This window comes from Heterocephalus glaber, unplaced genomic scaffold (genome assembly GCF_053883595.1).
Source record: "Heterocephalus glaber isolate CG9 unplaced genomic scaffold, H.glaber_assembly_v1.0 deba00001497, whole genome shotgun sequence".
Lineage (NCBI taxonomy): Eukaryota > Metazoa > Chordata > Mammalia > Rodentia > Bathyergidae > Heterocephalus > Heterocephalus glaber.
Window position 1 is genome coordinate 62,071,034 of NW_028258320.1, and position 25,857 is coordinate 62,096,890.

The window sequence follows — 25,857 nt, forward strand, 5'->3', positions numbered from 1 at the left end:
TCCCACATTCAGGACTAGCTTCATCATTTGCAGAGCCCAGGGCAATATAAAAACTTCTGTTCAAAAATTTATTACAAATCTCAAGACAGTGACAGCGGAGCATTAAGACAGGTGGAACCTTTCTGAATGTGGGACCCTGTGTGATGGCACAGGTCCATGCCCATGGAGCCCAGTCTACCTGAATTTCAAATGCATTTGATTTAAAACCCCAAATCCAGATCAAGTACTGAAAAGCATCACACACTGCTCAGGAACTGCACCCTAACTCTGTGGAACCCAGGAGCCCGCATCCATCCACATGCAGGGGCTGACGGGCACACACATGCAGGGAGATCGGGTGCCCATCCTCAGTGACCTGTAATGTGGGGACAGTGCACACCAGGCCAAAGCAAGCTGTGCAACCTTAGGTAAGCCCATTAGGCCGGGGATTCCTCAACTTCAAAATGAAGGGCTCAGCTGGGTGCCTTGTAAGCTCACTCCTGGCCCTCAAATTACTCGGGATTTTTCCACTAAATTTCAAATTCATATACCAGCACAGGCATTTGTATTTGACAGGCTACCAAGAAGAGCATAGGGCAGTTCCAACAGCTACCAAGACTCAGGGGGAAGGCCAGAAATGCAGGAAGTCAGTGAAACCTACAGCTGGATCATACCAGGGTCTGCTCAGGAGGAGACCAGGACAAGCTAAAGCACCAGGCGATATGTGGGAACAACTCATCTCCTCTCTTCCAGTTCAATGTGGCTTCCTTCTGCCATGAAGGCCTGGCCATCAGCAACAAAAGCAAGACAGATTCTTTAAAGTCAAGGGCACCAAATGCATTGCGCTGAGGCAGGAAACTAAGGCTGATGGGAAACATGTGCCCATTCACACCTGAAGGGCCAGAAGGCCACCATGACCATCTGAGGACAAGAAGTAACTACCTTGGAGATTGCCTGCTGGGGCCTCCACTGTTGTGGTCCCAAACTCTGCCCAGGAGCCTGGGAAAATCTCCCCTGGCCTCCTCCGGACATGAGCACTCTCACTGGCAAGAAAATTGTAAATAATGAAGGCAAACAGCAGGCCCCCAGTGGAGTACTAAGGAAACTGAGAATGATCTTTGGGAATGGTCCAGTGTATGAGGGGTAGGACTCGCTCCTCATCTGTCATCCACACCTTCCCATGGCCAACACCCCAGGCAGCAGTCTCTGTGTGTGGTCCAGGCTCTAGTGCTCCATTCTCCAGGTGCCAGCAGCCTCCTACAGGTCTGCTGCCATGGGAGGGTACATGCTGGAGGCATCCCCCTTCTCATTTTTGGTGGTGCAAGAGTCACATCTTAACATTTCTTTAGTATTCCCCTCAAGCTATAGTATGGCCAAGTGGCTGGCTACTTAATAAAGCCAGGCCCAGATCCAAAGAGCACCTTCAGGAGGGAAAAAACCGTCCAACAGCAGGGACCCTATCTGCAAGTGCTCATCTGTCTGTTCCACTCATAGTCCAACAGGGGTCCAGAGCAGAACAAGGGCAGTCAGTCTGAAATCAAAGTTCACCCAATGCTCCAGTGCTTGTTCCTCCTACTTTTCAGTACCCCTTGCCAAGCCAAAGGCCTGAGCCCACTGGCACTTTGGATGGAGAGGAGTATACATGAGCAGAGACACATAATAGAGCAAGATGAGTAGGCTGCGGGCCCAGGTCAACTGATACCAAATGCCTGATTTGGCTCACTCCTAGGGTGGCAGGAACAGAGGACTTAGGATACTGATTTTTTTTCTAGTACTAGGAATTGAACCAAGTACCTGGCCTTGCAATTTGTTTTATCTGTTTTGGAGACAAGGTCTCACTAAGTCACCAAGTTGGCTGCACTGGGCTGAAATGTGTAATTCTCTCGCCTCAGCCTCCCAGGGTACTGCAATTACAGGGGTATGCCACCGCTCCTAAGGAGTGCTGCTGATATTTGCAGTGACGAATTGACTTTTGGTGTCAGGATGGAATTCAGGACCCAGCATTCTAGTCAAACATAGGTACCTGAGGCCCAGGCAGCACACCTGTCCCAGGTTCTGGTTGCATGTAAAGACAGGACCAAGAGGCAGGCAGTTAACTAACCCGACACCTCAGCTAGGGAGGGGTGCCCGTCCACATTCAAGGAGGAAGAGGAGATGATTTTTCTCTAAGACAAGCTCCCTTTGTGAGGTTTCTTCCTGAATTTGAGAACAACCTGAGAAGCACAAAGGCAGAAGGCCAGATGAGCTGGGTAGGGAGGCAGAGGCAGAAGCTGCATGGAAAGGAGGATGAACTGCACAGAAACACACAGTTTCTATCTCTCTTCCCTGAGGGACTGGGGGAAATCAACCCAAACAGGTTCCTAATGGCTAATGAGGCATGAATCACTAAAGGCTGGGGCTTCCTGCTTGCAAGAGAGCTTGCTCGGAGGAAAAGAAAAAGAAAAAGGCATAACTCCCATGAGTGGAGCAAAGATGCCCCTCAAGACTCACTTGCTTCGTGATTTTGGTCTGAGCGGCTGCACTGTCTCTGCCCTGCTCCATTATATTCCAAGGAAACTTGTCAGCAAAGGCCAGAGTCAGGCCCAAAGCTGGTCTGAGGCACCGAGGCAGCAGAAATAGAAATGAGACCGTGCACATTCCAGGAAACCAGACCCCCATTCTAATCCGAGCTACAGGTGCAAATTCCAGAGCCCAGAGGAGCAAGCCTAGGCACACAAGTCTGCTCGAACCTTGCAGAGAAAATGCCCCGGAAATATAGGCATTGCAGAGCTGGGGGCTAAGGCAGCCAGCTGAGGTCTAAAACAAATCTGAAGATTCTATTCAGATTGAAGAAAGGAAAAACAGGAAGGACAATGGCCTTGAGAACTAACTACCCTGGTTAAAATATACTGAATTCACAAGTAGTGACATTTTTTCTAAGATTACAAATTGAGTGATGGATGAAAATACTCTCTCCCTGTGTATTGCTTAGAAGTAAAGAAATAAAATTCAGAATGGTTTTGTATGACCTCTTTCTTTTCTTTTAATGAAGGAGGAAGAGGCGGTGGAGCCCAGGGCCTGGCCTGGATTTCCAGCCCATACTGGCACTTCCAAGCCCTGGCAGCCCTTCTCTTTCCGGTACAGTCTCCCAGACGGCTGTGAGTGGGAAAAGCTCACTGCACGCCAGGCCTGAGGCTGCAGTGCCCAAGGTGGTGCTTTGCACAGTGACTATCTGTAGTGGCTGGGCCAAGGCTGCCGTGGTTGGTGCCTGGAAAAGACTTGTGGCAGGTGAAGCAAAGGAGCTAGATCACCCAACAAGTCTAAAGACACCCCCCTTCAAATAGGCTGCATCCGGATCCCAGTTTTGGGGGCATGTGGCCAGCTGGCTAACTAAGTAAGCCCCTAACTGTGCTGTGACTCACAAGCTCAGCCTCGGTCTGTAGCTTTGGCTTTACTGGTAAAAGGTGTCTTTTCCAGAAAAATGTGTCTATGTTTAAAGTTGCCCAATATTGAAAATTATTTCTCAGTCTCAGTGGCAAAAAATAAAAACAATGACAGTGATTCGTACTTGTAATACCCATGGTGAATGCTTGAGTCTGGTCAGTGTCCTTGCATTTCATCAACTTTTCTGGCCTAGTTTTTGTATTAGAAAAAAAGTTTTTGATCAATTCCTCTGCACAATTTTTTTTCTCCAGAACCTTTGACTGCCCAAGATGATGTACCTATTATTATCTGCAGGGAAACAGCTGACCACTCACTCAGTTCACAATACCACCATCAACTTTCTTCTGATAAGCATCTGGCTTCAGTCCTTGACCTTCTCAGCTGGGCTCTCTTCCTGCCAAGACACCTCTGGTTGTTTTGTCTGGAGCTGTCAGGGCCTTTCAGCCTCTGAAACTTCCAGTCCAGTCTCCAGCACAGGGCTGGGAAGCACAGCCTTGGAGGCTTCCCCACCCATCCCAGGGTGGGCAGGGAGATAAGCCTAGAGTCCAAGGAGGGAGATGCTGAACAATGCTAAACAAGCCCATTTGTCTGGGAACTGGGAATTGGCGGATCAGAGCAATACCCAACATCTATTTGCTAATGAGCTCCTGTCCTAGAGAAAGGAGGACAACAAGGGGAACTTGTGAACCTGAAACAGAGGCCAGAAAGAAACTGCCTCACGTAAGAAGTGAAAAGTGGATCCAGGACCCAAGACAAGCCACTTCCCCTTTCTGGGCTTCAGGTACCTCATGGGGGGGGGCGGGGGGGACAACATCATTTCTGACATCCTTTCCAGCTCGAAAAAATGTCACATGAGGGCCGGGGATTTAGCTCAGTGGTTCTGTCACCTGACTCACAAGCGCAAGGGCCTGAGTTCGATCTCTGGTACCAAAAAAAAAAGTCACATGAGCTAGTAAACCTGCAAGTGTATTTCCTGATGTTTTCCTTTTAGTGCATAATTTCCACCTGTGTAAGAAACTTATTTTTAATGCTGGCTTCCTGGGAGCACAGAGCCAACAGAACAGGGTCAGCAGTTTCAGCTTCAAAGTGACCTTCAGGACTGGGATTAGGATTCTCCAGCAGGAGTACTCGGTCTTCCTACGCCCACACATTGGAGTGTTTTTTAGTCATAAACTAGAATGAAGTATTGACACATGCTAAAATGCGGGTGAACTTTGAAAACAGTATGCTAAGTGACAGGAGCCAGTCACAAAGGACCACATACTGCATTTTGCCCACTGCCAATTGCCAGAGACTCCTGTGGTAGCCTCTAGTGTCCACCTGCCCAGTCTGCAGGCACAAGGTTGAAGAAAAACTTAAGACAGAGTTAAAGAGAAAGTGTGAACTTGGACACCCCGTGCTCCGTGGCAAATGGCACTGGCCTGTCTCTTCCATCGAATTTCATTATTCATCAATCAGGGTAAAAGGTACAGCACGTGTACAGATGTGCAATATGTGAAATCACCATGGAAACCAATGCAGCCAAGGCTTTAAAGAGAAGAGTCAAAGCCCTTTCAAATTAGAAGCAAGACAGACAAAATATATGGTTGTAATTGGAGCACTGTCCTTCAAGCTATGAAGGCACTAATTGTGGGAATGGAATTTGGATGTGATTTAGCCTGACCTCAGCTACGGATGTTATCTTGTATTAGCCCCACAGCTTCATGGGCCATCACTCTGGTCTCAGCCATGGTCATTAGCAGGGAGGTCATACTGACCTGCGCACTACCACGGTGCTCATGAGATACTTCTGTGAGTCACGTAGCTTCAGTCAGACTCGCTTCTTAAAGTAAGCCAATTGAGGGATTGCATACTGCACGATTCCACTTACAGGCAATGTCCAGAAAAGGCAAATTCACAGACACAAAACTGATTGGTGGTTGGCTAGGGCCAGGCAAAGGGAAATATGGGGTGATTTCGAACGGGTACTGGGTTTATTCTGGGGGTGACTGGAATGTCTTCAGATTAGTGACGATAAGTCTATAACTCTGTGAACATATAAAAACTTTAAAAGGATATATTTCATAGTATGCAAATTATCTCAATGAAGTTAGTATTTTAAAAAAGAGATGTCCCTTGTTTCTTTTTACTTTTTTAATGTAACTACTTGAAAATTGATTTTACATACTTCTATGTGTACAAAACACTTGAATGACATATTCTTCCCTTATCAAAAAAACATGTGGTCTGGCCTCCCCCTGCATCATGGAAAGAGCTGGCATCCAGCAGTCCCTGTGGTGAGCCCTGAATTGGGTATCCAGAGACTCAGTTCTCTTTCCTCCTGACTGGTGAGCTTGGACCTTCATGTCTCCTCACTTGTTGTAGTATCCTCACCCAAAATACAAGTGTTGAGCCCTTCCAGGCCAGACGTCCTGTGATCACAACTCATCCCATCCCCAGGTAAAACAAAATTTTGAAAGTTCTCATTCTACTGCAAACATTGCTTATCCCTTACAGGTGACGAAGCTGAGAATAAAAGTAACTTTTAAGACCCACAGAGTAATCTATCAACTGAGCAGAATGACTGTTTTGGAACCATTGTCTTCTACTTATCCTGAAGGATTTCTTTCAGTGGAATTTTTTTATGAGTTTCAGTGACTTCAGAGGTTGAAATTTCTATAGCTGTGGGGAACAAGTATTGCTATAATCCTTCTAGAAAATAACTAGAGGACCATAACAAATCCATACTCTTCTATCCAGTCATTGCACTTTTTAGTATCTATCTTAAGAGAACAGATTCTAACCCAAGACACAGAAATAGCCATGAATGTGAAAATGCTCATCTCAGTACTGTTTGTGATAACAACCACAGCTCAAATGAACTTGAGTAGGGGAATGATTGACCAAATGGTGGTCGTGTTTGGGACAGAAATGAGGAAGTGTCTGGAATGATGGTGAGGGTAAAATAACAAATCTTTTTCCTTTATTTTGGAACTGATCAAATTACTTTTCTAACTTAAAAAAAGTGTTATAGTACAATACATCATCAGGTGTAGAAATGTACTTCCCATGATGGCTAAACAATATGGAGAAAAGGAAACTTTAAAAAGCCTTTGTGCTAAGAAGAAAAACCTGGTAGATTCAGCCCAAGGAAAACTGACCCACAGGTTAAAGATATGGTAACATTTTGAGCATGACTTTGGGTGTGCACTGTGATGTTTATGGGGCCTCTTCCTGGAGCAAGGGTGCTGTGTCACTCAAGGCCTTCCCAGGCACTTTTGATGGTTGATGGCAGAAGCCGGGCATCACATGGATTGCTTTGTGGTCATTTTCCATCCCAAGGAGAAAAACTTTTTCAGAAAAAAAAATTCTTCAACATTCCATTGAAAAGGGAGAAGTGGATCCGGGATTTAGCTCAGTGGTGCTGCTGCCTGCCTCACAAGTGCAAAGTGCTGAGTTCGATCCCCGGTACCAAAAAAAGGGGGGGAGAGGAACTGAAGACACCCATGACCTCTCAAGCCTATAGGAAAATCCTATACAAGGACCCTGGTCCCTCCCAAACACCTGACTGCTCCTCTAGGAAGAGGCAGCTAAGAAGGGCTTAGGGTCTCTGTCCTGGGGCTCAGGACAGGCTCCTCAGAAGCCCCCCACTGATGAGCTGCTCAGCTTATGAGAGTCATGTTCCCTTTGAATACCTCATTTCCCTAGCTGTACAGTGAGACATAGTTGGGCTGTGGGACTTTCAGGTAGAAATGACTCTTAGGTTTCACGCTGTGGGATACTGTCCCCCTTGTAAGTGAGTCGGTGGCTTTGGCTAGCCACCAGTGTCTCTGCAGGGAAGGTGGCATCCTCATCCACAAGGTCCAAGAAAACATGCAAACAAGGAGTTGATGTGGTTAGAAATGTGTTGTGGAGCCGGGGATTTAGCTCAGTGGTTCTGCCACCTGCCTCGCAGGTGCAAGGTCCCCAGTTTGATCCCTGGTACCAAAAAAAAAAAAAGAAAAGAAAAGAAATGTGTGGGGGAAAGTGAGAAGAGATGATATATTCCAAAGGATGAAGACTCTGCGGTGCCCAATGATGAGTATACCAAGGAACAGCCTGTAGATGGGAAGGATCCCAGAAGCCTACAGACAGAAAGACATCCAGGTGCCTGGATCCCCTCCAGACTGCCTCAAGTCCTTGCCCTATCTCCTGTATTCCTGGATTGTTATTGGGCCTTTCCTACTGGGTTTTTTCCAATGGGGTTTGCACCATATTGGGTTACATTTGTCAAAGCCAAAAATGTCAAACTAGTGAAGAAATGTCAGGCTAGAACCTGAGAAGCCATCAGCTCAGGCTACTTCTTGACAATCAAAATGTTCAACAGAAACTGAGACTGATGCCAGGTGTGACAATACATGCCTATAATCCTAGCACTCTGGGAGGCTGAAGCAAGAGGACAGCAAGTATGAACCCAGCCCGGGCAACTTAGCAAAGCTGTCTCAAAATAAAATATTTAAAAGGCTGGGGGATGTAGCTCACTGTGAAAGCCTTGGGTTCAATCCCCATTACTAAAACAAAACAACCAGAAACTGGGCTTACGAACACAAGACTGATGAACATCGCCTTGCAGGTGTTCCTAATGGAAGTGACAGTCCATGATGGCAGTACAGGAGATGATGGGACAAGAAGTAGAATAACTGGGATGTCTGTGTTTTGAAACCAAGTATTCTGCCTTTGGATGAGATAGCAGTGGACCCTGCCCCTGACCTCCCTGAAATGGAGGGTCAAATTCAGTCACCTTGACCAAGAGCTCGCCAAAAAGTGTATTACTTTTCCATCCTTCTGCCTCTATTCTTGGTGCTGGTTCTTCCAGGAGTCCTGGAAGAGTCTGGAATTGCTATCTAGAAGTCCTAATTTCTTGCAACATCAATGCTTCAGTACTCCCAGCTGACAAAACTCCTTCATACCTGTTACTACACCTGACCTCAGTCTCTGCTGCTGTCTCTGGGCAGCAAGAGATAAGGAAACTCAGGCTATGAAGAGTTAATAACTCATCCAAAAGGTCCAAATGGAGCTAGACCCAGGTTTCCTAACACCAGTGATCCACCATGGAGACAGCAGTCATGTTTCAGAACTTCAACATGCCTCTCTCAGGAATTGATAGATCAGGACAAAATCAGTGAGGATCTAGTTAACCTGAACAACACTATTAATCCACTGTGTCTCACTGATGTTGGAGAGGACACATCCAACAACAGCATAACACATGTTCTTCTCGACCCTGCATGGAACAGACTGCATTGGAAACCAGAAAACACAGTTTAACAAATTGAAAAGAATAGGGGTAGGGATTTAGCTCAGTGGTGCTTTGCCTGCCTTGAAAGTGCAAGGTCCTGAGTTCAATTCCTGGTATCAGGAAAAAAGAATAGAAGCCATACAAAGGATGTTCTCAGACCACAATGGAATTGAACTAGAAATGAGTAACAGAAAGATAATTGGAAACCCCTTCAAATATTTGGAGATTAAACAGCATGCTTCCAAACCACACTGGAGTCAAAGAAGTCTCAAAAGCAGTTCGGGAGCTAGACAGTCTTGGGTGTGAATCCTGGCTCTGCCTTCTCCTACAGGGAGGCCTTGGGTGAATTACAATCAACCTCTCCAAGCCTCATCTATGTCCTTGGCTGGGTTGCAGGAATAATGCTCTTTTGTCCCTGGGTAACAATGAGAGAAGGAGGCAAGACCCATAACACATAGCACACTGCCCAGCTCAAGCAAGTACCTGGAGGTAGTAGGTCTTTGGATCACTGTTCTTTTTGGTGACACTTTCCGGTATCATACAATGCCCCCATCCCCAGATACCTCCCTGTGTGCCAGCAAAAAGCAGATGTAACTGCTAAACGCACAGCCTTTCCTCTCTGTTATCCAGTTGGCAGCCAACTGCCTGGACAACACCAGTGGGCAGAACTCTGTGTCCGTCCAACCCCACCAAGCGGTGACTGCTTCTTAGAACGCTGGTACTAAGGGAAGAGCTCACCTTAAGTTGCAGAGTGTGAGATGATGTGAGTTTCGGATAACAGGGTAAAGTCCTGCCCAAGACTACATGGAAGAGAATCCTACTCCAAGCTCACCCGCACCGAGAAAAACACAGCTCATCACACGGACAGGCCTACCATCTCCTCCAGGAGACTGTATTGCACAACTGATGAAAAAGATGTTCCTGAGGTTTGAAACATTGCACAAGGCTCTGACTCATTAAAACAGGGGTTATGCAAATGTGGAAATTATCGGAAATTCCAGCCACAGCAATATGCTCTCAGAGACCTCCATGTGCACAGGGAGAGAAGGGACTCTGTGGCAAGGCACCAGCTGCTGTCACAAGATGCTGTGGACAGCTGTGTTTATTAAATATGCTTATTTGACAATTTGTCCCAGGAATCTAAAATAATAGGTTATTCGTGGATTCCCAATCTATTTTTGTCTTTTCTCGAGACACGACAAATCCTTCCCTGTGAGGAATTCTCAGAGTATGAGAATCACTCTAGAAGGTCCCAGGGCATCTCTAAGCTGCCATCTCTTGGGTTCACAAACTCCAGGGAGGCTTAATAAGATGACTTCTGTAAAAATCCCAGCTGACCCAGACACAGCTCTTAATTCAAGGGAAGCCACCTACTTCTCAAATGATACAGGACACAACCAGGGGTTTCCACCAAAGGGTGACAGGAAGGTAATGTCTGACTCCCTTTTCCCTGAGAACCTTTCTGACATATTAATTGGTAAATTCCTGCCAGCCTCAGGACCTGTGTACAATGGCTTCCCTTCCTATGAATCCTTCCTGACCAGCCCACACACCTCATCCTCGAGGGAACATTCCAGCACTCCTCAGAGCTAACTCCTTTGTTAGTGCCTTCACGACAGACTATAGCTAATTTTTTTTTTTGAGAAAGGCTCCCGCTATGTTCTAGGCTGGCCTCAAACTCATGATTCTCCTGCCTCACCCTTATAGATGTGGGCCACCAATATCATAGCTAATATTCACAGATTTCTAGAAATGCACCAGGTACAATGTGAAGCAATGAAGTACAGTCCTTTGATTCCGCAACAGCCCTAAGAAGTTCATGTATACACACTATTATTTCTACTATCATTTTACTGATAAGGAAACTGAGACTTAGAAATTAGGTCAAATGTGGCCCCTGGGCCAAGGAGCAGAGCTGCCCCCAGCACCCAGGAGGTGAGCCTCGCAGGCACCAGCAGCACACCCCACCACCACCACTGAAATGAGAAGACACGTAAACAAGTATCAAAACCAGACTTCCAGATCACCTAAAGAAACCCCAAAGGGAAATGAGATGGAACAATCTAATACTCAACCACCTGGACTCCCTGAACTGGTGATGAAAGAGGATCTGGAAAAAAATGAAATCAGAAATAATTTATCAGATAACAGCAGAGATTGTGCCCACAGTGCAAGACATGATTAATAAATCTAGAGAGGAGCTGAGGAACATGATGGAATCCCAACATGGGAAACAAATGGAATCCATAAAACAGATACAAACAGATTTCCAGGAGATTAAAAACTCCACTGAAAGTTTACACAGCAGAATGAGCCAATGTGAGGACAGAATTTCAGATATAAAAGATAAGACTGCAATTAGTGATGAGGAAAAGAAAAATTGCTTTAAAACTGTAAGGGACGATGAGAAATCAATACAGCAACAGCTAGGCAATGCAAAGAAGAATAACATAAGACTGATCAGAGTTAATGAAGAAACAGGAAAGAGTGAAGACAAGATTAAAAAAAACTGTTCACAGAAGTGATGGCAGAAAACGTCCCAAGGAGGGGAAAAGAACTTGACATACACATAAGTGAGGCATATAGGACTCCAGCTAGCCTTGATCAAAAAAAATCTACCCATAGGCATATAATAGTTAGGATTCCAGAAATCCAACAGAAGAATAAAATTCTACAAGCAGGGAGAGAAAAGAAATAAATCACATACAAAGGAAAGCCCATTAGAATCACAGCAGACTTCTCAATGCAAACCCTCAAGGCAAGAAGAGCTTGGAATGACGAATTTCAAGCCCTAAAGGAAAACAGCTTCCAACCCAGATGGATGTACCCTGCAAAACTATCTTTCAAAATTGATGGAGAAATAAGATACTTTCATGAAAAAGAGCGCCTCAGGAACTTCATGAATAGCAAACCAGCACTCCAAAAAATTTAGACAATATCCTAGGAAAAGACAACAAGGATCACAACCCCAGGAAGCTCAGCGGAATGAATCCATCAAGAACAAGAAGAAATTAAATGCAAAGGGGGAGAATCCAACAAAAAGAAGAAGTCATGACAATGATAAGTCAATAAGTATCAGTTATAACCATCAATGTTAATAGTCTCAATTCACCGATCAAAAGAAATAGACTGGCAGAATGGGTCAAGAAGCAAAAGCCAACAATATGCTGCATACAAGAAACACACTTAATTCAAAAAGAAACTCATAGACTGAAAGTTAAAGGATGGAAAACAATACTCCGTGTGACAGGAACCAGAAAAAAAGCAGGAGTAGCTATCCTCTTTGCAGATCAAGTGGATTTCAAACCAAAACTGATAAAGCGAGACAAAAAAGGACCTACATCCTTGTAAAGGGAACAATCCAAAAAGAAGGGATGACAATCATAAACATATATGCACCAAACACTAGTGCACCCAACTATATAAAACAAATACTAACGGACATGAAAAATCAAATAAGCACTAATACAATAGTAGTGGGGGACCTCAACACCCCACTGTCACAAATAGATCAACTAGACAAAAAAATAAACGACATATTAGAACTCAATCAAACTCTTGAACAAATGAACTTAACAGATGTTCACAGTGTTCCACCCACAAAATCAGAATACACATTCTTTTCAGCTGCACATGGGTCGTTCTCCAAAATAGACCACATACTCACTCACAGAACATGTTTAAATAAGTACAAAGGAATTGAAGTTATCCCCTGTATATTATCAGACCATAGTGCAATGAAATTGGAGATCAATAGCAAAAGAAATCACAAGAATTTCATAAACACATGGAAATCGAACAATACACTTCTGCCTGCTGTGCAAGCACAAGGACCTGAGTTCAATCCCTGGTACCAAAAAAAAAAAAAACCAAAAAAAAAGAACAATACACTTCTGAATAACTAATGGGTCAGAGAGGAAATTAAAGAAGAAATCAGACAGTCCCTACAATTAAATGACAATGACAATACAACATATTGGAATCTATGGGACACAATGAAAGCAGTCTTATGAGGGAAATTCATAGCAGTGAATATGCATATTGGGAAAACAGAATGAGCCCAATTAAACAACCTGATGTTGAACCTTAAGCTTCTAGAAAAAGAAGAGCAGGACAAACCCAAAGCTCATACAAAGGAGGAAATCATAAAGATCAGAGCAGAAATCAATGCAATGGAGAATAATAGAATGATACAAAAAATCAGTGAAGCCAAGAGTTGGTTTTTCAAAAGAATAAACAACATTGACAAACCTTTAGCCAAACTTATTAGAAAAAGAAAAGAAAAGGCACAAATCCATGCAATTAGGAATGAAAAGGATGAAATTAAGACAGACCCAGCAGAAATCCAGAGGATTATCAATACTTACTTTGAGAACCTATATGCCAATAAGATGGAAATCACAGAAGAAATGGACAGATTCCTAGAGAAGTATGAATTACCAAAGATGACTGAAGAAGACCTAAAAATTCTAAACAACCCAATATCAATCAATGAAATTGAAAATGTAATTAAAAACTTACCAACTAAGGAAATCTCACTAATGAACACAGTTGCAAAAATCCTTAATAAAAATCTGGGAAATAGAATGCAGAAGATCATCAAGAAGATCATACACCCTGACCAAGTGGGATTCATCCCAGGGATGCAGGGATGGCTCAACATATGCAAATCAATCAATGTAATACACTATATCAATAAAGCCAAGGACAAAAACCATATGATCATCTCAATAGACGCAGAAAAAGCATTTGACAAAATCTAACATTCATTTATGATAAAAACCCTACAAAAAATTGGAATAGATGGTCTACCTCAATCTGATAAAAGCCATATATGAAAAACCAATAGCCAATATCATACTAAATGGTCAAAAACTGAAATCCTTCACACTAAAATCAGGAACAAGACAAGGATGTCCACTATCACCACTCCTGTTCAATACAGTTTTGGAAACATTAGCCACAGCAATTAGACAAGAGAAAGAAATAAAAGGAATAAAGATAGGAAATGAAGAAGTCAAATTGTCACTATTTGCAGATGACATGATACTCTATATAGAAGACCCCAAGAACTCCACCAAAAGTCTTCTGGACTTAATAACCAAATTCAGCAAAGTAGCTGGATACAAAGTCAACATAAAAAAATCAACAGCTTTCCTCTACACGAACAACAGTCTCACTGAGAGAGAAATAGGGTAAACAATTCCTTTCACAATAGCATCCAAAAACCTGAAATACCTAGGAATCAACCTAACAAAGGAAATCAAAGACCTCTTCTCTGAAAACTATAGCACTCTGAAAACAGAGATTGAAGACGATATCAGAAAATGGGAAGACATCCCTTGCTCCTGGGTAGGAAGAATTAACATAGTGAAAATGGCTATACTTTCAAAACCACTGTATAGATAGATTCAATGCAATCCCAATTGAAATCCCACCAGTATACTTCACGGACCTTGAGAAAACAATCCAAAAATTCATTTGGAACCAGAAGAGACCTAGAATAACAAAAGCAATTCTAGGCAAATGACATGCCAGGGGTTATCACAACCCACAACCTGAAACTATACTAGAAAGCTACTGTGATAAAAACAGCATGGTACTGGCAAAGAAACAGACCTGAGGAGCAGTGGAACAGATTGGAAGATGCAGAAACAACTCCAGACCCACTCAGCCACGTCATTTTTGACAAAGGAGCCAAACACCCTCCCTGGAGGAAAGATAGCCTCTTTAATAAATGGTGCTGGAGAAACTGGGTTTCAACTTGCCAAAGATTAAAACTAGACCTATATCTCTCACCATGCACTATTCTAAAACTGAAATGGATTAAAGATCTAAATAGTAAAACAGAAATGCTGAACAAGGTTAGGTAGAACTCTTGCAGACAGTGGTGAAGGAAAAGTTTTTATGAACAAAACCTCAGTTGCCTGTGAACTAGCACAAACAATCAACAAGTGGGATTTCTTCTTATTAAAAAGCTTCTGCACAGCAAGAGAAACCACCAACAGTGTGAAGAGACAACTCATAATGTGGGAAAAATCTTCACCTGCTGTTCCTCAGACAAAGGTCTACTACCTGGAATCTATAAAGAACTTAGATCAGACCTCCCAAATTTAAAGACCCAATCCAAAAATGGGCATCTGAAATGAACAGACATTTCTCAAAGAAGTAGAAATAGCAAATAAACATATGAAAAAATGTTCAACATCACAGGTCATTTGAGAGATGCAAATGAAAACACTGTGATTCCACCTCACCCCAGAAAGAATGGCTGCTATCATGAAATCAACCAATAACCAATGCTGGCGGGGCTTCGGGGAAAGAGGAACACTGCTCCACTGCTGATGGGAGTGCAGATTGGTGCAACCACTGTGGAAATCAGTATGGAGATACCTCAAAGAACTAGGACTGGAAGTCCCATTTGACCCAGCTATTCCCCTGCTGGGTATCTTCCCCAAAGAATTAAAAGAATCATACCACAGTGATACATGTGCACCCATGTTCATTGCAGCACAATTTGTAATAGCTAAAACTTGGAAGCAGCCTAATTGCCCATCAACTAGAGACTGAATAAAGAAAATGTGGGGTTTTAAAAAATCAAATGGAGTACTATTCAGCCATAAAAAATGAGAAATTAGAGACATTTATAGCTAAATGGATGCACATTGAGGTGATACTCTTAAGTGAAATAAATAGAACACACATGTGTAAATACCGAATAGTTTTTCTAGTGTGAGAAACCGAAAGTGTAAATAAGGACTAAAAGGTATAATAGATAATGCGAAATAGGAAGAAAAGGGGCAAAGGGGAAGGGGAAGTGGGAGGGGTAGGGGAAAGGAAAGAAGGGAATGGAATTAATATGAGAAAATGGAAACAAAGTCTTTGTAAATAGGGAGGGATGGAGGGGATGAAGGGAGGGCAGGGGAAGGGGGAAAAAATAAGAACCAAGAAAGATATGTAAAGGTGCACATATCCAATGATGAATGTCATTATATTGTACACCTAAAATGTACCAATAAAATTAATTTTTAAAAAATTAGATCAAATGCAAGAAATCACATATCCAGAAAATGGTGATCTGATTTCAGAAGCCCAGCCATTAAGCCAGGTATCATATGTCCTACTGTGAGCACTTGGAACTCAGGAGCCAAAGAATCCTGCTCATCTCTCACTTCCCGTACCTGGCACAGTTCTGAGTACACAGTGATTGTTCGATAAATGCTCTGAATTCAGAAATGGAATTCAAGTCACTCATTCCAAACCTGGACCCGGCAGGCTTCCCACAGTGACAGGCACTTCTTCAGACACTCTCTCTTGCCACTTATTTCTGTCCTATGGCACACTGCCCTGTGATTCTTGACACACATCACCAAGCAGAGGTGAATCGCACCAACTCCCCTTCTGCTTCTGGGGGCCTTTTGGAAAAGCATTCGGAATAGCTACATTTCTCGATTTTTTTTTTTTGGAAACACATTCTCACTAAGCTGGCCAGGTTGGGCCCAAACTTGTGATCCTCCTGCTTCAGCCTCTCTAGTAGCTGGGATTACAGCCATGCAGAACCACACACAGCTACCCGCCCCCAAAGGCAGGGAAGGTGGAAAAGGAAAAGAAGAAACAACTCAGCAAAGATCTCAATCCAGAGGACCCAGAGGCAGCCCAGCAAGAGACACCAGCCTCACTGACATTCAGTCCTTGAGGTGGGCATATGACTTCCACGGTCTCTCAGGGATTTTCAGCAGTCAACACAAAGCCCAAGTATGAGGCAACAAAGTTCAAATGGGACACAATGCCAGCCTTGGGTTTAACCATCATAATGTAAGAAAAAGAGCGGCCAGCCCAGACTTCAAAATCAGGATGCAGTGAGCACAACCCTGGCAGAAACTGACTTTGCTACTTGCCTCACAGACCATTCTAACTAGAAAGGACCTCTGAGATCATGTGGTCCAGCTCTTTCCCTGCGGAGGCTCTGAGAGGAGAGCTAGGGACTAGCAGACAGGCCAGGTAACTGCACACCCAACAGGCCCGGGCCAGGTGTTGGCCCTCTGACCCTACCAACCCAGAGGCCTTCCAAGGAACCCTCAACCACTGCCAAGCCCGATTCCCCTTCACATTACGCCTGACCAGAGCTATTTCTTCACTAGAAATATAAGCTCATGGAAAATCTGATTTCTGGATCCAAAGCATGAAACTCACCCAGGATCACACAGCTCCAAATAGACTCAAGAGTTCTAGCCCGCCATGCTGAGGCTGTCTGGCCACAGTGAGTTCATAGTTCCACTGTAATCACTTAGTGCAGTTATTTTAAGCTCCAACCTATTTACAGCTCTCTAAATCAAATACTTAGCTTTTGATACTGTTAACTTACTAATTTTATGGAGCCTTCATATTTTAACTGTTTAATAAAACCAAAGGAGCAACAGAAAAAATAAGTAACCCGAGTGAAATACCTCAAGACCTTCATGTTTTCATTGCTGCAAATGACTGAAATCTGCAGACAAAAATCTTTTCACCAACCTTGCCCTAAGAGAAGCCTGCTGCCCACAACACACACACACTTTAAGTGACAAAAGATATATTTGAATGGCCAATCATGCAAACACTTCAGCAAATGCTGTGCTTGGGAAAGGAAAATGCAGCTACAGGAAATGAAAGGTTGTACCCCTCCTGCCCCCCGCACAACCCCCACCCGGCAGTGTTACATCCAGGTTCCCCGGCAGCAGGAACTTTGTTTTGCTCCTCAGTCTCCCCACACTGTCTGGCACTTAACGAACTGAAGACTTGCTCAAGGCTCCCATAAAAAAACCAATGAAATAAAATACAAACAGTATTCAACTACGAGGAATGTAATCATTATGTACTACAAACATGTACTAATAAAAAAATAAAGAGGGGGGGGAAAAAAGTCTATGCCTCCAAGAAGTTAAAATTGTCTGTTCTGAGGCCTCCATCTTTAGAGGCTCTGCAGTGACAACAGTACCTGAAAAGCTCTAGGGAGGAGCCCTAGGTGTCCTCCCCTCTTCCCCACTTCGGTCTGGGCCTTAGAGACCTCTAGGCTTAGGGGCTGCTCTTTGGAGTGGGGTGGGCTTTTCCGGAGTGGATGCTAAAAGGAGACACGACATGGACTGGGCTTCCACTATCAGAGGAGTCCTTCTCAGAGGTCTTTCCTGGCTTCTTGTCCATTTTTTAGCAGAGATCTGCAGTACAGCACAGTCCTGCTTGGACTTCTAGAACATCCAGGGATGTGGAAGGGCCTTTCCCTCCTTGAGAGCAGTTTGGGGTCTGGGACTCTGGTTTGGAAATGTCTTTACAACACCTCCTTCTCTTTCACTTTTCCTTGGCAGGGCTGTGTGAATGGCAAGTGGAGGCGACCTTGTCCTCAGACTCCTGCGCCTGCTGATGAGATCTGGGATCTGTCCCGCTTCACTGAAAGACCACGGCCATCTGGAGCACTGTCTGTTTCAGCTATTAGCTGTGGCTTAGCTGGAGTTGGCTTATAATCTCTGCTGCTCTGTCAGCAGCACAGAGAGGTGGTTTATGAAGCGAGCTCTGGAATCAGAAGTGTGGGTTCAAGGCCTGAAAAAGGTACTGCTGTGTGACTGTCTTGCGGCTGTAACCCAGATTACTGCATAAGCATATTCAGAAGGCTCAAAAGAGTTGAAAACTGTATGCCAGACACAGAATAAACATGAACTATATGTTAGCCCTCATTATTACCATCTTATTATTAATTGCAATGCCTTTTCTTTTTCTGTCCTCTCCAGATCAACAGTAGTTCTCCGGTATAACTGTGTAGTTTCCCAATCAAACCCTGTCAGCAGCGATGATTTCTGAAATTCATGACCTGCTTTCATTTCCAAAACCATGATTAGAGACATATTCTGAAGTCTTCACTAAACAGCAGGTGAAAGTCCTCTATTTTCAATGACAACACTTCCTCCACGGCCTGGGGCCACCATGACTCCAAGTGTGGCCTGACTCCCCCGGGGGCTGCTCCTCAGGGACATTCCTCCCTCTCCTCCCTGCACTCTGCCCAGAAGCACCCTCCTCACTCTCAGACCGATGCTGCCTTGCACAACTCTCTCTCTACTCCAACGGCACCTCTTAAAAAGGCCTCCACATCCACCCAGCCAAGGCAGCGCTCCTGCCAATGCTTGGCACCAGGTAAGGCAGCCAGGTCTCCTCATTCAGCTGTCACATTCAGCTGCTGGAGTGGGGCTTAGGCCAAAGGGAGGGTGTCGGCTCCCGGGATCCTGCCCTAGACACCTGGGGGAAGTCAGAGTAGGCATCAGGTGGCGACAAGGGGCAAATCAAAGCAACACCTTCTAGCAAGGATAGGCAGGACAGCTGTGAGTCTTGAACACCTGTTTCTTCATCCATCCACTCATCCACCCACAGAACCATCCATTGCCTAAGTGCCAAGCAGACAGACACACAAACAGTGCCAGACACGCTACAGAGTTCAATAAATAGTTGTAAAAGTAGGAGAGACGGATGAGACCAGTGTCCCTCCTTTCAGGTCTCACATGCTCATTCTTGTGTAACTGCCCCAGTTTGGTGCATTTGGGGCTACTGTAGGCCTTTTGGCCAATGAAGGACCTGTTTCTCTCCACAGGGAGACTTAGCCAAGTATTTGGACTCTGCCAATGCCCGAGCTCGTTAAGTGACTGGGTTCACTGGTAATAACGCAGTTCACATGGTACTAGTAACTCAAGACCCCATGCTGTGAGACTACAAATAGTAACAACTGCCTTTTTTTTTTTAAAACCAAAATTTGCTATTTTAACGTGGTCATGACATGCTCAAATTCTTGCAGTGGCCCCAACACCCACAGTGATGCGTTCTGCACCCCTTTGCTAGGTTAGTCTTATACCAGGCTTCCTGGGAGCCAGCCCTATTCAAGAACATCACCCCGTGTCACTCCTGGCCCTCCCCAAACGTCCCCCACAACACTAATCCGTTCCCAACCCCTGAACAAGTCCCAGGTGTGCTGCTAGTACTAGACAAATTGTGACAGCAGCTGGTCCCACTTCGCCTACACACACTTCTGACCCCCTGGAAATCCTTCTACAGCCAAGGGGTTAAGCCCTGGGCTGGCTCTAAATAAGGCTGCCTGGATTCAAATTCTCACAGAGTGACCTTGGGCAAGTTATTCAACCTCAGTACCACTTACTGTGAAACAGGGATGAGAGTAGAAGGTTCCTCCGAGTGAGGCTGTAAAGACCGAGTGAGGTCATGGGATAACTCACCTGGCACATGGACCTGTGTTCAGCAGGTGTATCTTCTCATCCTACCCATTCCTGAGCCCGTGGGTCATTTTTCTCTAGAAAAACTTCTCCCCTAATATACTGAGGCTGGGTTCCGAACTCCCTCATCAGTGGATACTCCCTAATCCACACAAAGGGATGTTCCTAGCCACATAAGCCAAACTGCCAGGCCCTGGGTGGTCAGGCTGGGCCATATTCCTACGAAGACATAACCAGAGCAGTCCCTCTGCACTGCTTCCCCCGTCCCTCGCCCCAAGGACTGCCTGCACCGAGGAGGTTACTCTGGATCTGGGCAGCAGTCCCGAGGCGGAGGCCAAGGGCACTGCCAAGCCCGGCTGGCTGGTCCCCACACCGCTGGACTGACTGGGGCTGAACTCCCGCGTTGTTTTTCCACAGGGCATCTCTGCATAGAGATGGACAGAAGCATCTCTCCGGAAGATCCCTAGAGCCAGGAACTCCTCCACTCTCCTTTGCCCCATCACTACCACCTCCCCTCCCCTCTTGATACAGAAAGGCTGCACCAGGAGAGAGGAGTGGGGGGGGGGCTACTCCTCATCCCAAACCCTCCCCTCTCCATCCTGCAGACTCCATGACCCAGTCCCAGACTGAATTTATTCAAAAGAAGCCACTTTCATTTTTGTAGGGCTGTTTCAAAACCAGGGAAGCAAGACAGGCAGCAACACTGCTGAACAGGCTGCCGTACTACGCCGGTCCCTGCTCTGGGATCAGGGGAAACTGGGCTCAGAGCAAGGAAACGCTATTCCTACCCCAGAAAAAGTTAAAAGTTTTCTTGGAGAGAACCTATGCGAAAATTAATGTGTGATTCATTTTAAAGGGGGAGGCAGAGAAGTAGAAAGAAAGAAACGCAACATAAATGAATTCTTGTAATCCCCAAGGCGGCTGGGCACAACACACTATTCTCAATCCTTAGCTCTTCCCTTTGAGTCTTCGATCCTGTCTCTTCTGGGCGCTGTGTGGCTCCCGAGGAACACCTGGCGGCCACCACTTGGCTGGAAGCCTCGTCACCCTGGCCCCGGGGCTGCGGGGCAGAGCGGCTGGAGCACCAGCGAGGCGAGTCACCAACTCCAGGCTAGGAGCAGAGCTCGGTCCTGAGCGGGGGCCCTGAACATCCTGCAGCGTTTCACTGCGCGCGCGCGCGCGCGTACACACACACACACACACACACACACACACACACTCTCCAAGCTGGCGGGTCAGGGGTGGAAAGGAGAGACCGACAGGGGTCCGGGCGCAGGCGGAGTACCTTGGCCACAGGCGCCGCGCTGCAGGACGATAACCGGGGGCTGGTGCAGCCTCTCGGAGCGGTGGCTGGCGGCGCGCAGCTGGCACACGTTGGTATAGGTGTTGGCGTCGCTGCCGCACACCGGCTCGCTGCTGGTGCACACGCAGACGCCGGCTTGCGCGCGCCGCCGCACGGTGGCCGAGGCTGGCACCCCGAAGGGCACCACGCACTGCAGCCCCTCGTCGCATGGCCCCTCCTGCAGGCCGCACGCGGCGCCCTCGGGAGCGCCGCACACCTCGCAGCAGCCGCACGCGTCCCGGACGCGGCCGCCCTCGCAGTTGGTGGGCGGCGGGGCGCAGCGCGCCGGCTCGCAGCGCTCGGGACAGGCGGCGGCGGGTCCGGAGACTGGCGCCGAGCGGCTGGCCCGGGGCGGCAACGCCGAGGCGGGCGCAGCCAGGAGCAGCAGCAGCGGGAGGAGCGCGGCGCACCGGGACTGCATGGCGGCTCCGACGGCGGCGAACTGGACGCGAGCCGGCCAGCAGCGCTGGGAAAAGGGCGCGTACGAGGGCCTCGGGGCAGCGGGTGCGAGTACGCGCGGCTGCGCGGCCCAGCCCATTGGCCTCGCGGCAGTGACGAGCCGCGGGGGATGGGGACGGCGGCGGGACGCGGGACCGCCCGCGGCGGAGCTCCTCGGGCACGGGGAGGGCGGGGCGGCGCGCGGGTCCGCCCTCGCGCGAGGCTTAGTTTCCGGGCGCGCGCACCCCGTGTGTTCTTTTGCGGGGTCTTTCCCCACGATTCGCGATCTTAAAACCAAACGGCAGTCTGTAAAGGAGAACCTGCCAGCGCGCCCGGGAAAGTTCCCGCGGATCGCCGAGCTGGGGAGCCGCCCAGGCAGTGCGGTGGGGCCGGCCGGGCGGAGGGGGCCGCGGCACAGACAGCGGGCCGCCACCACAGGCCCTGGACTCACGCTGGAATTGACCTGTGACCAGCACGCGAGGCCGGGACCGTGGACCTGATGCAGCCACACAGGCACCGTCCAAACCTACAGTTAAGTGAAAAGGCCAAGAGAAGTAACTAGAACATAATCATCCCCATCTAGTTCTTGTACAAAGTTGTTATCAGTGGTGTGCATGCTACTCAGGCACGGAGTAGCTCAGGAAGGAGCCTCAGGAGTTTGTACCGTGCAACGTTGGCGACGGTCTGGATGGAGAAGGGCCTTGTATGTTTTCAGATTTTCCCCTCCTGGATGTATCAGAACATTTTGTTGTCAAACAGAAGAGCCCGCCTTTGCTGTTTCATCTAAGTCTTCAGTGCATCTTTTGGGACACAGGCAAGTAAGTCTAGGCGGGCGAGGGCGATGGGTAGTGGGGGGCAGAAGCACGGCGGTCTTGGGTCCACACTGAGCCCATAGGCAGAGGAGGACCCGAGGAAGCGCTTTGCAGCTGCCGCTCCTGGGCAGAGGGACCCAAGGATGGGGGGACAGAGTGTTCTGACTTTGGGGCAGGGCAGACGCTTAGGGATGTTCCTCTAATCTCCATCTGGGCTATTTCTTTGTGCACAAGTCCCCTTTACCGAGAAAAATGGTTTGAAAAGAAAACTCCAAAGACTTAATAGACTTTGTTAGCATCCTGGTTCCAGAGAAGCCTTCCCATCAAGGGCCAGGAAACCAGAGGCCCAGCAACCTGAAAAAGTGTCCCAGCCAGGCTCCCCAGAGCCTCATAAAGCCAGAACCTCACCCTGTGGGAAGGGAGGGCCCGACCCAAATTCCCTTGGACTGGAAGCCCTGAATTTTTAGCCAGCTGGGGGTGGGAGGGGGAGTTAATTAGCAAAGCTGATCAGCAAACACTAGTCACAGTAGACCAATGAAATAACAGGGGCATGTGGTGGTAAATAAGTTAGTGAAAACTTCTCTTTTCAATTCCCTTATTTTTACAGAAAAAAAAAAAACCCCAAGGGCCAGCAAGGCTAAGTGACTCCTCCTACTGCGTGCACGTGTGTGTGTGTGTGTGTGTGTGTGTGCGCGCGCGCGCACACACACACACACACCTCTGCATCACAAGATTGGAGGAGATGGGACAGGACACCTGGTGAACTGTATCTGCCTGCCAGGCTCCTCTGCCTCCCTCCAGTCAACTGTCAGGACTGAGGAGTGAACCAGTTCATTAAAAACACAATGTAAACCCAGTGTCCTAGCACATACCTGCACTTCCATCACGTGGAGGCTGAGGCAGGAGGATCATGAGTTTGGGGGCAACCTGGACCACATAGCAAGACCGTGTCTCAAAACAGAAAGGGAAAAGAAGAGCCCCATGATGTCCCCAGTTTCCCCACTGTTTGCTCGGGAGGCAGAGTGAGGAGGGGTCTTCAAGTGTTACTGTGGGTACTGCAGTAGGGGATGGGTTTCCAGGTTCTTGTGCAGGATGAACAGAGCTTTGGGCATTGCACACAATGGTACAGAAAAAGCAGATACGTTTAATAAAATTGAAAGGGTGAAGTTATGCTCAGAGTGAACAGGTTCATGCCAGTGTAAAGGAAATAGGCACAAATGGAAAGGTGGAATGGCACAGGTGCATCTGGGCGCTCTACATTTAGCTTGCAAGCTTCCGGGTTTGGAATTTCAAGAATCTATGAAGGCAGGCCCAGGGGGCTTGGTTTTCTTACCTCTGTCTCCAGGAGGATCCCTCAGGACCGATGGGGAGGGTGGCCCTGGGCCTTGCCCAGTTTTGGCAACTGGAGTGGGAGTGGTCCCATAGCCGGAATTGTACATCCACATTATAGAATTCCTTCCCTGAGCCTCACCCCCCCCTTTTATTAGACAGTATCAAGATGAGGTAGGAAAGAGGAGATTTTAAAAATAGGCAGAAAGGAGATAAAAGTCCTAATTTTGTTTTGGTTTCTTGACACATGCTCTCGAAGGCTGGTTTTGAACTTCTGGTGATCTTCCTGTCTCTGCTTCTTCCCTCCACCTTATTTGTTTCTGGCATTAGGATCCTTTTGGCCCCAAGTTTATCCTCTATCTAAAATGGTATGTCATTTGTAGTTGCTAAGTGACATCTCCAGACTTTAAATCCTCTCCGTGTTCATTATGTATGTTACAGGTCCCTAGATAGAAAGATCTTTGGGGTGAATTTTGAGTAAAACCCAGCTGTATAGACAACCCCTTTTTTCCTGCTGTCTTAGTTAACTATTCTCTCATTGCTGAGACAAAATACCTGACACCCAAAGTTAAAGGAGGAAGACAGCAAAATCAAGCAAGCAAGGGACGACCACAGCTCTTTCTAGCCCTTGCATCTTATCCAGGCTACTTAGGGCAGGTTGCACTCACATCTTTAATCCTAGTACCCCTGAGTCCAGCATTGCCCCATGAATCAATCTTAGTGTCATACACTCTAGCTCCATCCACCTCTGAAAAAGTCCCAGTCCCACCTATGACTGCATGAGGCTTTAGGGGGACATCTAGACGCAAGATATAACACCTGCTTTCCCAATCTTTTTTTTTTTAGGAGCTTGAATGATTTTTTTGTTTTGTTTTGTTTTTTGAGACAGGACCTTGCTGTGTAACTCAAACTGGCCTTGAACTCACTGTGTAGCCTAGGCTGGCCTCAAACTCAAAGCAGTCCTCCTGCCTCAGCCTCCCAAGTGCTGGGATTATAGGCCTGTTGGAGTGGCTATGTTCCAGGAACAAGGATGATTGTCTTAGACATAAGCAACAGATTTCTACATGTCTTGCAGGGACAGTTGGACTAACCAGTGACAGAAAACAGGGCAGAGCTGCCAGTCACAGGTGCATCTGACCCTGGAGTAACAGAGCTGCTCCACCCGCTGGCAGTTCCAACTCTAGGGTAACTGAGAGAGTTCCTCCACCCAAGTTCCAACTCTGGGGTAACAGTGGAGCTGCCCCTCACAGTTCTGAATCTAGGGAGGTAAGGCTCCAGGAAATGGGGGTGCGGGAGCCCCTCCACGCACAGTGTGACCCAGGATGAGGCAGATGGCTCACCCAGCCTGACCTTGGGGGACCTAAATAGAATCCCATCTTTTCTCTGTCTATTTCTTTTCTTTCTCTTATTTCTTTCCAAAAATACACAAGGGATCTTAAAGACATGTAGTTTATCCTAAATGATTATGGGTAACTCATTGTTTACCCCCCAAACATCACCTTTAGGTTATCTTTTATGGCTTGGGACGGATTTAAGATGGAGGAATTTTAAATGATAAATTTTTTTTTTTCCAAATGTAAGAGACAAGGCCTCCAACTCGGTTCATAACAAGGAGAGAAAATGAACAAAGATCTCATCTAGCAATCTACAACTCTTCTGACTCTTACTGGTTGTGTGTGATAACTAACAAGAAAAAGGTACTCAAAGTAGCTTAAAGTATAAAAGTAAATTACTAATGCTAAGAATTACATGAGGAAAAAAGCATAATTGATAACCACTAAAGAAAGTTCTGACTAGACTATAGTAATTATAAACATAAAACTATGGAAGATTATTATAATTCAGCATGGCCTAAGAGTGCACCTTGATTTAATGTAATTGTTTTATGTGTTCTATGTTTTCTTGACTGTCTGCCTGTTAATCCTTTTTAATAACTGGTTAAAGTACATGCAGCTGCTTCATTAAAAATTTTTTGGGGGCCAGGGATTTAGCTCAGTGGTTCCGCCGCCTGCCTCGAAAACACAAAGACCCAAG

The 25,857-nt window shown here is 46.5% G+C and overlaps 1 protein-coding gene and 1 long non-coding RNA gene across 2 annotated transcripts in view; one reads left to right on the forward strand and one right to left on the reverse strand.

Moving 5' to 3' along the window:
- The window catches only part of Htra1 (HtrA serine peptidase 1), a 51,521-nt gene extending 29,712 nt beyond the window's left edge, over positions 1-21,809 (reverse strand). Inside the window, exon 1 of the mRNA XM_004838781.3 lies at positions 21,188-21,809. Within this exon, the coding sequence (XP_004838838.2) occupies positions 21,188-21,782 (595 nt within the window). The 5' untranslated portion in view covers positions 21,783-21,809. The remainder of the gene's footprint in view (positions 1-21,187) is intronic.
- A 94-nt stretch (positions 21,810-21,903) lies between these two features.
- LOC110347814 (uncharacterized) overlaps positions 21,904-25,857 on the forward strand; it is a 139,050-nt gene continuing 135,096 nt past the window's right edge. Inside the window, exon 1 of the long non-coding RNA XR_015440582.1 lies at positions 21,904-22,500. This is a non-coding gene — a long non-coding RNA (uncharacterized LOC110347814). The remainder of the gene's footprint in view (positions 22,501-25,857) is intronic.